This window comes from Arachis hypogaea, chromosome 11, assembly GCF_003086295.3.
Source record: "Arachis hypogaea cultivar Tifrunner chromosome 11, arahy.Tifrunner.gnm2.J5K5, whole genome shotgun sequence".
Lineage (NCBI taxonomy): Eukaryota > Viridiplantae > Streptophyta > Magnoliopsida > Fabales > Fabaceae > Arachis > Arachis hypogaea.
Genome location: NC_092046.1, coordinates 1,330,378 through 1,343,504, shown reverse-complemented (window position 1 = coordinate 1,343,504; position 13,127 = coordinate 1,330,378). Strand labels below are relative to the sequence as shown.

General features: G+C 31.9%; 2 protein-coding genes across 3 annotated transcripts; both read left to right on the top strand.

Moving 5' to 3' along the window:
• Nucleotides 1–316: 316 nt before the first annotated feature.
• LOC112719745 (uncharacterized) lies at nucleotides 317–3,257 on the top strand. 2 transcript variants are annotated; one of them, XM_025770422.2, is made up of 8 exons: nucleotides 317–475; nucleotides 580–715; nucleotides 879–1,221; nucleotides 1,498–1,692; nucleotides 1,811–1,900; nucleotides 2,057–2,115; nucleotides 2,597–2,747; nucleotides 2,893–3,257. In XM_025770422.2, the coding sequence occupies exons 3-8, from the start codon at nucleotides 910–912 to the stop codon at nucleotides 2,974–2,976; spliced, it is 891 nt and encodes a 296-aa protein (XP_025626207.1). In that variant the 5' UTR covers nucleotides 317–475; nucleotides 580–715; nucleotides 879–909; the 3' UTR covers nucleotides 2,977–3,257. The 2 variants fall into 2 exon arrangements, with proteins under 2 accessions (XP_025626207.1, XP_025626206.1); XM_025770421.2 differs by having other exon boundaries at nucleotides 580–747.
• A 2,241-nt stretch (nucleotides 3,258–5,498) lies between these two features.
• On the top strand, nucleotides 5,499–9,040 carry LOC112719744 (phosphatidylinositol 4-kinase gamma 5). Its single transcript, XM_025770420.3, has 2 exons — nucleotides 5,499–5,882; nucleotides 6,473–9,040. The coding sequence occupies exon 2, from the start codon at nucleotides 6,751–6,753 to the stop codon at nucleotides 8,680–8,682; it is 1,932 nt and encodes a 643-aa protein (XP_025626205.1). The 5' UTR covers nucleotides 5,499–5,882; nucleotides 6,473–6,750; the 3' UTR covers nucleotides 8,683–9,040.
• Nucleotides 9,041–13,127: the final 4,087 nt, after the last annotated feature.

Here is a 13,127-nt window from a genome sequence, read left to right as displayed (position 1 = left end):
GTTTTTTATCATTATATTTTTCTCTTCAAATTTTTTATATGAAAAAAAAGAGTAAATTAAACTTTCATAATTTATTTTAATTTATTATCAAATAAATATAAAAATACTAAGTTTTATATCTTTATTTTTTTAATCTTATTTTTAATATCTCATATCAGTATCAAAAACTAGAAGCCACTTGTAATTCTTTTCTTTTTGTCATACACTTGTAATCTCTTTAGTTTCAAAAATTAAAAAAAAAGAAGAGATTAGGTCAACGGCCCAGCCCAATCAAATATTCTCTCATAAAAAAACGATAAAATTAAATTTTGAAACCGCCTTTAGAAAAAAAAAAGAAAGAGAAAACTCTCTTTCTTCTTTCTCTTCGCACCAAAAGCAACATCAGGACTTGGCGGTGGTGGCGACGGCGGCGAAAGTGACAACAGCCAACAGGAACGGCGGCGGAAAAATGTTTCTCAAATCAGTCCGTACACATGTAAAACCATTTATCAATTTGGAAATTTAGGGTTTCATTTTGATAGCGTTTCTTAAGTTGTTTGATTATACTAACATAAGCTAGATTGATTGTGCTTGATGCAGATCCAAGTTTGCGTGATTGGACATGCTTAACAATAAGAACAAAAGCTTTTTCTCAATGAGCTGCGACGAGTTTATGGATCTTTCAAGAATATTGTGTTTGATGAGAATGCTCACACTTGAAGAAACTTGTGCCAGAGTATGATCAATTTTTTGTAACAAATTGATTACGTAAACCACTCTTTTCTCTGTCTAATTTTAGCTTTTAAATTATTTTGTGGAGAGGTTTCCTCAAGGTTCATTAGTTACTCATCATTTCTGTTAATTTAACTAGTCTTGTGTCTTGTGGTGGCTAATTGCAGTTATCAGTTTCTGTGATTCATTATTTTAGCAATGTCGGAAGCGTCGAAAAGTTTGGGTGGCCATGAAAGAGTAGGACCTGATTACTTTGGTTATTATTCTTCTGAAGTTGTTAATTTGTTGTCACAAGATGAGGATGTTTTGTCTGTTGCTACTGATGCGTCCGAGGTGCCTCAAAATAAGTGTGGAGAAGGAAAAGAGAACAATGCAGTTGATAGCAATGGCAATTGTTCCGGGGAATTGTTCAGTGACGGCATTGGAGCTGGACTTTCAGACCTGAAAAAGGACAGATTAAGATCACTGCTCAGACAGAGTGTCACTACTCTTTCGTCCGAAGTTGATGAGGTATATCATGCAGCTTGAATCTGTTCTGGTTGTAATTAAAATAATTAAATAAGACCCATTGATGATATGATATTACCAAGAATGTTCATCGCATAAGCTCTACAATTTTTCATATAGAAATTTAGATATTTACCAACAACATTGAATATTGATACAAAAACGATATTGATGCATGTTTTGAAGCTGCTTCTATCGATACATTGCATACCTGCTGAGTTGCTGTCTTGATTATTTAAGGAGTTTGGGTACGTTACTGATTGTCAACCGAAAACGCAGGTGGTAGACCCTGTTTTTGCTATACATCAATTGCAATCTAAACAAAGAAGTAAAAAACAGACGCTGGATCATACAGCTGTTGCATCAAACAATGCTCAGCATATTCCTTGTAAAAAGTCCAAGATCTTATCACCACCCTCTTCAGCTAGCCTCCATGAACAATTTAGTGATGTCAATCCCACATGCAGTACAGAGGTAAGAGGTATCATTTTCATTAAGATTCTAATTAACATGTGTCTGTAATTTAGTGTACTAATGTGCTCAAGAATTGCGCTAGAAACTAATTTTTTCCTTCATCCCTTTTAACACTTAGGTGAATGATGATCTCCAGTTTCTATTAGAGAATGACAGTGTCGAGGTTCAGGAGATGGTGAAGAACTGTGCAAATGAACTGAATGGAACAGTAATTCTTGAAAATTCTGTGTCTAATATTGATCGTCTTCTTTTAGCTTTTAGATTTCTGTGTCAAATTCATTGCATTTGTCATGTGATGTTTGTATTATATATAGTGCAAGCATGTAATGCATGTATCTAATTGGTGTTTATTGTTGACTTTTAGTTGGAATACATGGAAAAACAACTGGAGGTACTACTTGATGCTGTAACGTCGAAGTGCAGGTATGCTGTGATACTCTATGTCAATATGTGAAGAATGCTGATTCTTGCATGCTTTATTATGTCTCCTGATAAGTTGACATTGACATAATATTGCAATAAATCTTAATATAACAAGTGAGATAAATATATCAATGGTGAACTTTTCTGCTGTTTCTCTCACGAATGCATTGTTGGCTTGAAATCTCAAGTGTCCACCTTTCACCACCTTATCAATCCCAAATGTAAATTGGCATTGGATTTTGATAAATGGTGAACATACTTTACTCTGGAACTTGAGATTAAAGTCTCATGCATGGCCTTGAATGAGAAAAGTAGTGAGGAATCCTCTTTCCACCTTTGATTCTTCACCTAAACAGAGCTTCTAGCGTATTTTGTAACTGCTATCATATCAAACTTATTTGTCCTTTGTGGTGGTTATGAACTATAGTCCCCCCTCCCCCCTCCAACGGAAAAAAAATCTGCATAATTCTAAAACTTACAGGCCCATGACCCTTGGGGAGAGGCAACAGCTTCAGAGAATGATTCAGAAACTACCAGCAAAAAATCTTGACCGAATCGCTGAGATAATTTGTCGAAGTAGGCCTACAGAACAACCAAATTGTGATAAAATCTTTGTTGATCTGGAAAAAGAGGTACTACAATTGGGATTATGATATGATGATATATTTCTTGGTTCCATTGTTATATTGCTTAGTGACTTAGTGTAATTTGGGTTATGGATTATGATCATGATTTACATTATAAGTTGCTTATTATGTTATGTTACATATTCTGCAGGATAATGCTACACTTTGGAGACTGTATTATTATGTTGAAGCTGTTGAGAAAGCCAAAACACTCTCTTGCACTCCAGAGGTTTAGTTTTATAAGTGTTTTTTGAAAACTTGAGCTCTAATTCTAGTTCATTAGAATTCAATATCAACATTAAGAAAATTCATTTGTGCTGAGTATATAGATTTTCATCTTTCTAATGTAGAGGGGGCTTGGTGATACCAATTACCAAATGAAGTATCAACCATACTTTGTGCCCCAAATTGGAAGCATTTGACATTTAATTAGATTTTTTTTTATGAGCCCCTCTTTCCCTATCTTGACATTTATATTTTGAAGAAATTAAATGCAAAAAATTCATTTACAAGATAGTTATGTACTTGTGTGTCTATTTTTTTTGGTAAACTTATTTCTTGCTTCTTTTCTTTTTTGGGTCATGGTCACAAATGGGCCTACCATGTTCTGCTTTCTTGGGTCATGGATTCTCTTTCATGAGACTGGGTTACTACTTTGACTCTAAAAGAGAGTTAATTTACAGCCCAAAAAAGGGTTAACTAAAAGACCGATAAGAAAAACAGAGGTCAATTTAATACTACCAATGCATTAGGGCATTAGGCTTTCTCAAAGATCAGTTACTTGACCAACTCTTCTGGGTTTTTTGGATTATCAATAGTTTAATTGTTGAAAATTATCTTTATTCATTTTAATCTTTGTGTATGAGTGACATTTTTGTATTTATATAACGGTACAGATCATAAATAAATGTGACAGATATACTAACTAAATTCCGATATTAAATTAAGGAAAAGTCTAGGGGCAGCAACTTTGTTAAATTCTAGCCAGCATGTAACTAGCAAAGAAAAGTGAGCCATTGGATGAAATCTCACACCAATCTCACACCATTAAAACCATCATTGATGGCTATTTGATGGCTACAAATCACAAAAGTCATAAAAGTTGCTGCCCCTAGCATTCCTCGTTAAATTAGATTGTCCTGTTATTATTACACTTCTGTTCTACCTGTTCTACAGTTATGACAGAAATTGTACCATTCCTATAAATCAAGGAACATGCGGTAAACAATGATTATGTCCTGATATTGTCATGTTTTTTAATTTTGCAGGAACTGTTTGTATTTTTTGAGATTATTTTTTTGTTAATAATATAAATTTTTGAGTATTATCTAAGTAGTTTATCTAAAAATTAAATAACTAAAATAAATGAATGATAATGATATTTCTATTATAACAACTTGATTGATTCTTAATAATATTTTTTAAACTTGTGATATTTCAACAACTAATTCTTTTACTATTAATTGATTCCATATGTATTAACAAAATACTCTTTCATTAGTGATTAAATTAAATCGGTCTGTTAACTACTAATTTATAAACTTACTGATTTGTTTTGTTACATTTTGAGATCTAATTTGTCAAAATAATAGTTGAAAAACCACTATAAAAAATAAATAGATTTAACTAATTTATATTCTAAAAGCACATTTTAAAAATATAATAATAAAATTTTTTAAATATTTTTAATGTATTTAATACATTCAAAACATAAAAATAATAATTTTATAAGATTTTTATAAAAAAAAAATTTATAATATACTTAACTTATGCCTTTTTAAGACATAAGTTAGCAAAAATTCTAAATAAATTACCCCAAATTCAGTGAGTAGGAGGAAATTCCAAGGTTGTCAGGGTACTATAGGAATTTCACATGGCGCGAATCCATTGGCCATTAAGCTGTGCGCGCTCACAGGATTACTCAACGATGATCACTCTACGGGAATGGGCCCCAATAATTGCGATAAAGCGCCCCATTCATTCGCTGACATTGCTCCCTTTGACCGTGACACAATGACACGTCACTGTCCAATCCGTTTTCGCCACGTCATCATGTTAGACGGTTCTGATCTCTCCTTTCTTCAGGATCAGCGGTATCTGATCTCATATTCTAGACTATTCTTCTCACGTTTGATCGTAGAGAGAGAAACCATGCAAGTAAAAAAGAGCGTACTTATTATTTTTTTTTCTTTTTTCTTAACTTAATAAATCTAGGTCAAGGAAAGAAAGAGTTAAGGAATGTAACAGATTCTTATTTAAGATTGGAATTTGAAAATAAAAAAAATATAAAAGTAGTGCCTTTTCTTAACAAAGTAAAATTTTAAAACTATATCAATTACTTTGGAAAAATATATATATTGAGCCTAATTATGTTAAATTAGTAAATTTTAGCTTGCCATTTGTTAATACTATAAATATACAAAAAAAATATTTTTTCTATAAAATATAAATATTTAATTACGTATCATTGAATATAAAGACTGTTTTTAAATTAGTGGATGTAAGAGAATATTTAATTACATATCAATAAATGTGAAGACTGATTATAAATTAGTAATTCTTTTACCAATATAAAATTTCACAATGCACAATTAAAATATGTTTTTGGCTTTTTGCTTCTTAACCTGTTAAGCTTGCTTAATTTTAAGACAAAAATTCATATTCAATAATTAAGACCCCATTAAATATTTACAGCACACGTGGCCGAATCCAATATGTCAGAAGAAAACATAAATAGTGCGTGTCTTTCATCACAGAAAAAAGAATGAGTAAGAGAGAGAGAGAGACTGAGGGTTAATTTTAACCGTGGTTAGTTTTCGAGCCACGAGTCAATGATTCATGAACCCGTTTGAGTTAAAGAACGTTCTGAGCAACGAGGAACCAAAAATCACTGAATAGAAAAAGAAGAATAAAACCATGACTCACACGTAAATATAAAAAGAGAGAGAAAGGGTTTTCTTCTTTTTCTGAATTTATGTTGTGAATTTTAATCAAACCCTTCCTTCTCCTCCGAGTTAACTCGGAACGAGTCATTTCCCCCTAACACACACACAACTCGCTCTTCTTCTTCTTCTTCTTCTTCTTCTTCTTCTTCTTCCGATTCGATCCCCAAATGGCAACAACAATAATCATCATCATGTGGTAAATAATAATAATTTCTTCGCAGTTCTTTCTTTTTCCCTTTCGATTTCTTCGATCCTTTTTTTTTTTATATTTTTCTCAGCTCAATTTTATGGTTTCGATTTTGGAAGCTTTCTTTTATTTAGCGTCAATTTTGTGTTTATTCTTTTGAGTGTTTGATAAATCTTGCATCTTTTCCTTTTGTTTCTTTAATATTTCATTCAAATGCTTATCGGTTTTCAGGTTTGTTTTAATTTATTCATTTTTAAAAAGAATTTATTAAATTTTAATGCTCGGCAGCTTGACAAAAGAGAAGAAAAAAAGGCACAAAATTTGTGCATGAAATGCTTAATTTTTTAATTTGTGATTATGAAAGTGAATTTTAGGAAGCATGAGTTTGCTGAGTCTGGATCTGTGTTTCTATGTTAGGAATTGGGATTTTGTGAATAGTTTCCATATAGGACCGTGTGTGGCAATAGAAATAAGCAATCAAGAAGCCTTTGATATTAATATAAGCTCATTCATGTATGAACCAAGTTTGATTTTCTGTTTGTAATATTTATTATGTTGTTATGAATTATGATGGAAAATATTGGTATTATTATCTGCAGATTTATTGTTCTTCCATGTGGGGATAATGATGATGGCTTCAATGTAGAAAACCAGCTAGAATCTATCTCCATTTTGTTCAACTCTGGATCTGTGCTGATATTTGGATCAAATTCCCTTCCAATTAATGATTGTTGGGGAACAAGAGATCGGTCCCTCAAAATCGCCGTTGGCTTTGGAGTTCTTGGCAACTACTGCGAGGGAAGAAGCTTTCTTCCATCGCTGCCAGCTCTGTCGCCGTCTGTGAAAACTGTCTGATCTCAGCCGTCAACCACGGTTCATGTCTAGTAAATTGGACAGCCCAATTCAAACCCAGATGGCTGTGGCAGTGATGAGGAGCCCTTTAAGCACGGAGTACCGTGGGGGGAACAAGAGCATTGAAGGAGAGAAGCAACCTGCTGGGAGGAGAAGGGTTTTTGTGCAAACCGATACCGGGTGTGTCCTGAGCATGGAATTGGATCGAGGTGACAATGCACATACTGTGAAGAGGAGGCTGCAGGTTGCCCTTAATGTGCCTACTGAACAGAGCTCACTAACATTTGGGGATTTGGTCTTGAAGAACGACCTTAGTGCTGTACGGAAAGATTCGCCCCTTCTTCTCACAAGGAATCTTATTCATAGGAGCTCATCCACACCGTGCTTGTCACCTACCGGACGCGATATGCAGCAAAGGGACAAGAGTGGGATTATTGAGATATTGGGGCAGTCAAATCACCTTAATAGGATGAAAGATATGGTCAAAGACGTTGTGAAGGCAATTAAGATGGGGGCAGATCCAATTCCTGTTCATAGTGGGCTTGGGGGTGCTTACTATTTCCTGAATAGCCGTGGTGAGAATGCAGCAATTGTGAAACCAACTGATGAGGAGCCTTTTGCCCCAAACAATCCGAAAGGTTTTGTTGGTAAAGCTCTTGGACAACCAGGTCTGAAGCGCTCGGTTCGGGTGGGGGAAACAGGGTTCAGGGAGGTTGCTGCTTATCTTCTTGACTATGAACATTTTGCAAATGTGCCTCCCACTGCCTTGGTGAAGATAACTCACTCAATTTTTAACGTCAATGACGGGGTCAATGGGAACAACACTCAAAGGAAAAAGCTGGTTAGCAAGATTGCCTCTTTCCAGCAGTTCATACCTCATGACTATGATGCAAGCGACCACGGGACATCAAGCTTCCCAGTCGCTGCTGTGCACCGTATAGGGATATTAGACATTAGGATTCTTAATACAGATAGGCATGCTGGCAATTTGTTAGTTAGAAAGCTTGGGAGTTTTGATCAAGTAGATTTAATTCCCATTGATCATGGTCTTTGCCTACCAGAAGCTTTGGAGGATCCTTATTTTGAATGGATTCATTGGCCTCAGGCTTCAATTCCTTTCTCTGAGGACGAACTTTCTTACATTGCGAAGCTGGATCCTGCTCAAGATTGTGACATGCTACGTGCTGAACTTCCCATGATCCGAGAGGCGTGTCTTCGGGTCTTAGTACTCTGCACCATTTTCCTCAAGGAAGCAGCTGCTTTTGGTCTGTGTCTTGCTGAAATTGGTGAGATGATGACTAGGGAATTTCGCAGTGGTGAGGAGGAACCCAGTGAGTTGGAGGTTGTTTGTTTGGAGGCAAGGAAGATGCTGGTGGAGAGGGAAGAACTGTCTCCCTCCCCGAGGACTGACTTGGGAGAAGACTACTTCCAGTTTGATATAGACTGTGATGAAGCTGGGTCTGATTTCAATCCAAAGATGGCCATGGATGATCCTTTAACAAGATCACCTAAACCCATTTTTGGAAATGGGTATGCTCGCAGCCCCCTCTCGAAACTGGATGAGAGCATTGAAGAGGGAGAAGAGGGCAGTGATGGCGAATATCCTGAAGGTCCTGCCAATCCTACCCATGACGGAAATATCCCACCCGTTTCAAAACTTTCTGTGTCACTGAAGAACACCATGCTAAGCGAGGCAAGCCAGAAACATCAGACATACTTTGGAGGGAAATCCGATACTGATGCCTATTTTGCAAATACATCATCTGGTCATAGGAGTGCCAATGAGCAGCTTCCTGCAAGCATAAGCTTTGTGAAGTTGGTTGATATGACTGAGGATGAATGGACTATGTTTCTGGAGAAGTTTGTAGATCTGCTGTATCCGGCATTTGCGAGGAGGAAATCCATTACCTTAGGTCAAAGACAGAGGCAGAGGCTTGGTACGTCGTGCCAGTTTTGAACTTGAGCTTATATACTTTGTTCTGATAGAGTGACTATAGAATGAAGAATAAGGCTTTTATAGGTTTTCCGGGAATGAAGGGTTTGCTAGGATAGTGTTATGGTTTGATGATATATATGGATGAAGAGGATGAGTGTTTTTAGTGTTTGGGAGTGAGGGTAGGATGAAGAACTGATGTAAATATGCTTGGTATCAGCCAAGTGGTAGGCCAAGTAGAATTGCTTGTAGTTTGATCTTATGATTTCATTTCTTCTTTTCTCAAATCACTTTGTGTTGTCTGATAAATAATATGTAGGATTAAAATCTTGAAATGAAGCTTATGTATATAATGAAAATGTCTTTCCCTTTTTGTTCTTAATTTGTTTGCTCCTTCAATCTACATTTATTCTCAGCTCTAAACTTTGATGCATAACTAGTGACTGGGATAAGGGGTCCTGATTTCTAGTTTCCATTTCCCCATGATTGTGTTACCAATTCATTTTAAGGATAAACTTGTAAAATCTGGTTAGTTATCCATTTTCTAGAGTTTCTTGAAACATACAACTTTTAATTTGTGGACAATATCTTTATTGATTCTAAAACTTACAATAAGGATGATTGTGCTTGCTCAATAATAATCCAGCTAAGGTGGAATCTTACTTTATTTTCCAAGAAAGTTTCATAAGACTCTTAATTTTTTATAAATCAATGTTATACCTCACAATTGGTGTTCTTGATTATAAGCTATTTGATAATAGATTTAGTTTTGATATTTACGTATTAAATCTTTTGTTATATAGTTACATAAATGAACTCAGCCTGTTCTGTTAGATTTTTTATAGTCAACGTAAAATTTTGTCGAATTTCAATAAGATGAATTTAGAAACTAATATTGTATAATTAAAACATAACAAATTGAATGTCTTTAATAATAATAATAATAATAATAATAATAATAATAATAATAATAATAATAATAATGTGTATCCATCAATCCTAGGCAAGTTGTGTCAAAAATTTCAAAAGAATGATTCATTTTAGTCACTTTCTTATCTTAAAAGCACGTTTGATAAAGCCCCAGTATAGGTGGGGTTGGAGGAATCATCAAATCACTAATTTGGACTTTGGAGTCCAAATCCAAATCATCAAAACTGTGAATACTTTCTGTTTGCATTTGTTGTGTTCTGCTGCTTCCATGTAAGTCTAAACCGCCCAACGCATATTATTGTCATCAAATGTGCTTTTTATTCATCAATATGGTCGACTAATAAGTTTACTCGTTCGTTTAAATAAGTATTTAAAATTTGAATTTTATTTCATATGTGCAATAATTTATTGGTTAATAACAGATCCTTAGATAAAAAATATTTTTTTTAATTTTATTTTTAAGAAAACCTTTATGTAAGTAGGTTTGATACAGGTCATTTAGGGTTAAGTGACTAAGTCATATCTTCTTTGAGTATTTATAAGTATTGATAGTAAGAATTGAATTTATAAATTATAAAATTAGAAATAAAAAAGAGAAAATTTAGAAAGCCAGCATTTTTATTAAAATTTTGTCAGTACTTAACTAGAAAAAAGAAAAGTGAGTAATGTCACACTATTGAATGTAATCTCACACTATTAAAAATATTAATAATGACTAATTAATGGCTATAAATTATAAAACTTGTTGGCCTCCTAACACTCTTCAATAAAAAAATACACTTTATTTAAAGATAAATAAAATGAGTTAACATAACATACATATTAATATCCAATACAAAAATATATGAACTAAATATTTCTTTATGCAATTAATTGGCTGTCATCAGCAATCTGATTTTTTTTTCACTGAATAGTGACACAAAAATTTTGTTATTGCTCAGCAAAGATAAGTGTGGAAGCAAGTTTTATTTTCGATATTTTCTATGTTTGTGACTCATTATTTGCACTATACTCCGTTAATTAATTGGATAATGCTAGGAAGACAAAAAATACAGCTAGAATTTGTCTTATTTAGTATTTATTAATTGTCGCAACAATTAATAAATGCTAAATAAGACAAGTTATGACTGTTTTTGACTAATTTTCTTTGGTTACTAAATATTTCCGTAATTAATAATTCAGAAATAGACACTTTATTTAAAGTCTTTAAATAATTGAACACTGACTAAGAAATAGTTGAGGAGGTAAACAATCTTAACCTTATATGAAGAAGATGATGTAAGTTCAAATTTTAATAAGTCAACTTTTGTGAAAATATTAACACTAACATTAATAAATAAATAAAAAATTGTTTTTGAAAATAATTTAGAAATATTATACTTATAGAAGTACAAATTGTACGGCTTAAATATTTAAATTTTCTATATTTTTAAATTCGTTTACAAATATGTTTTCACTTACATATATCCTCAACGAAGTTGATCAAAGTAAAAAATAAAAGAAATAAAAGGAAAAAAAAATGTAGCTAGCACATCATTATCAAGACTTAACAAATATATATTATTCCTCAAGTTGGCAAAATATTTAAAAATAGGGATAAACATACATAGAGATTTGGTGATGTATTCTTGATCACTGATCAGTGATCATCACATCATTTTAGTAAATCTTTTCTTTTTTTAATTGGTGGGCCGGCGATGATTTTTCATCATAGCTTATGTCCTTAGTTGGAACATTATTTTAATTATGTAAGAACAATATGTTTATAATTAATTGATATTGATATAAAAAAAAAAAAACAAAATGATGGTTATTTAATTCAGATAATAGGTAGAATACGCCAAACTTGATTGCCTATATTATTTTTATATATTTCTATTGAGAGAGTGCTTTTATTAAAATTCTCGAGCACTTCCATCACTCCAATAATAATGAAATTTTATTATGAGAAGTGTAGTATTATTAACTTTAAAAATAAAAATAAATAAATAAAGATAAAGAATGGTGCATTTAGTTGGGTGCATTATTATTGTCTCCTAATAGATTGTATTTGTTTACAGCACACCGAGATAAAAATACAGAGACACAAAATCGTATTTAGTATATGAGACATAGATAAAGATATTAAATTTATGTATTTTGTATCTATTTTAATAAAAAAAAACACAAAAATATTAACAAGAGATTTAATTTATTTTTTATTTTTTTTCACTATTTTTATTAATTTTTTATAATTATATATATTTTTTAATTTTTTAAATGAAAAAAATAAAAATATTAATTTTTATATATCTATTTTTTGTGTTTTATTTTCAGTATTTTATTTTATCACGTTCTCAAAACCAAAAATAACTCTATATACATAGTTAGAATGATATATGAAATAACTACTCTAGTTGATACTACTAAATAGGATAAGATTTTATATATATATAGTCTTTATTAGTTATGTATATTGTAAAGCTGCTAGGATTAACATTATAAAAACCAAAAGTAATTTCAAGTGATTCGTAGTAATAAACATAACAAAGTACAATGTTATGTATTGAGTTTATGATTGTTTTATATACACTAATCAGTGTTTGTTGATATTTTAGTCATCAAAAATCTATTTAATCAAATAATCTTGTATGATCTAACAAGTAAAGAAAAATTATTACAAGTGCAGCATCGATCAAGAATATGTTTTCTATATAGTGTTTATGTGAGGTAATCATTATTTTTTGAACTCATTTTTAAAATTGAATTAGATTTAACAATTAATTCAAATCAAATATGCATGGTATTAAAATTTATCCGATTCAACTTAATTGAATTACCCATTTTTTAAATTTCATATTTCAAACGTTCAACCTTCACCTTTTGAACTTGTTTTCTAGGGTTGATATTTGAGATACCCATAATACAAAATTATATAAAAAAAAATGTCATTGAGAGTTAAAAGTATTATTGAATATTGTGTATATATCTAAAATTTGTATAGGTCAAAGTTAGATATATAATCGTATATATAATTATCGACAAATTCTAATTCAGATAGTATATGTCTATCTCCCATCTAAAAGTCTCGAATTCGAACTTCACCTGATGTAACTTGAAAAAAAAAAAAATTTACATAATACTTAACTCTTTACAATAAGTGATCATAGTTAGGGATTTGATTTGATATATGAGGATTATTGAAAAAGTGAGTTGGTGATGAAGTGGCAGCCTAATCTGTTGTGTTTTCCGTAATATTATATTACAATTTGTCATAAAAAAAAAAAAAAAAAAACTGGCCAGTGAGAGTGTCCTAATGTGAAGCTTTAGATTTCATGGTTTGCATTGCAAGATACTATAATGATATGCAACAAACACATATATAAATATAATAAGGTGAAGAAAAAAGAAAAGAATTAAAGTGAGACTGAAACTTGTCTTCTTGTCCCCTTAATTAACCTTTCAAATCAAAGGTTTTTTTTTTTTTTTTTAGTTATGACATTCTCAAGTTTAATTTTCAGAGAGTAATTTGCATATTTAAATTTTAGTTTATATATATA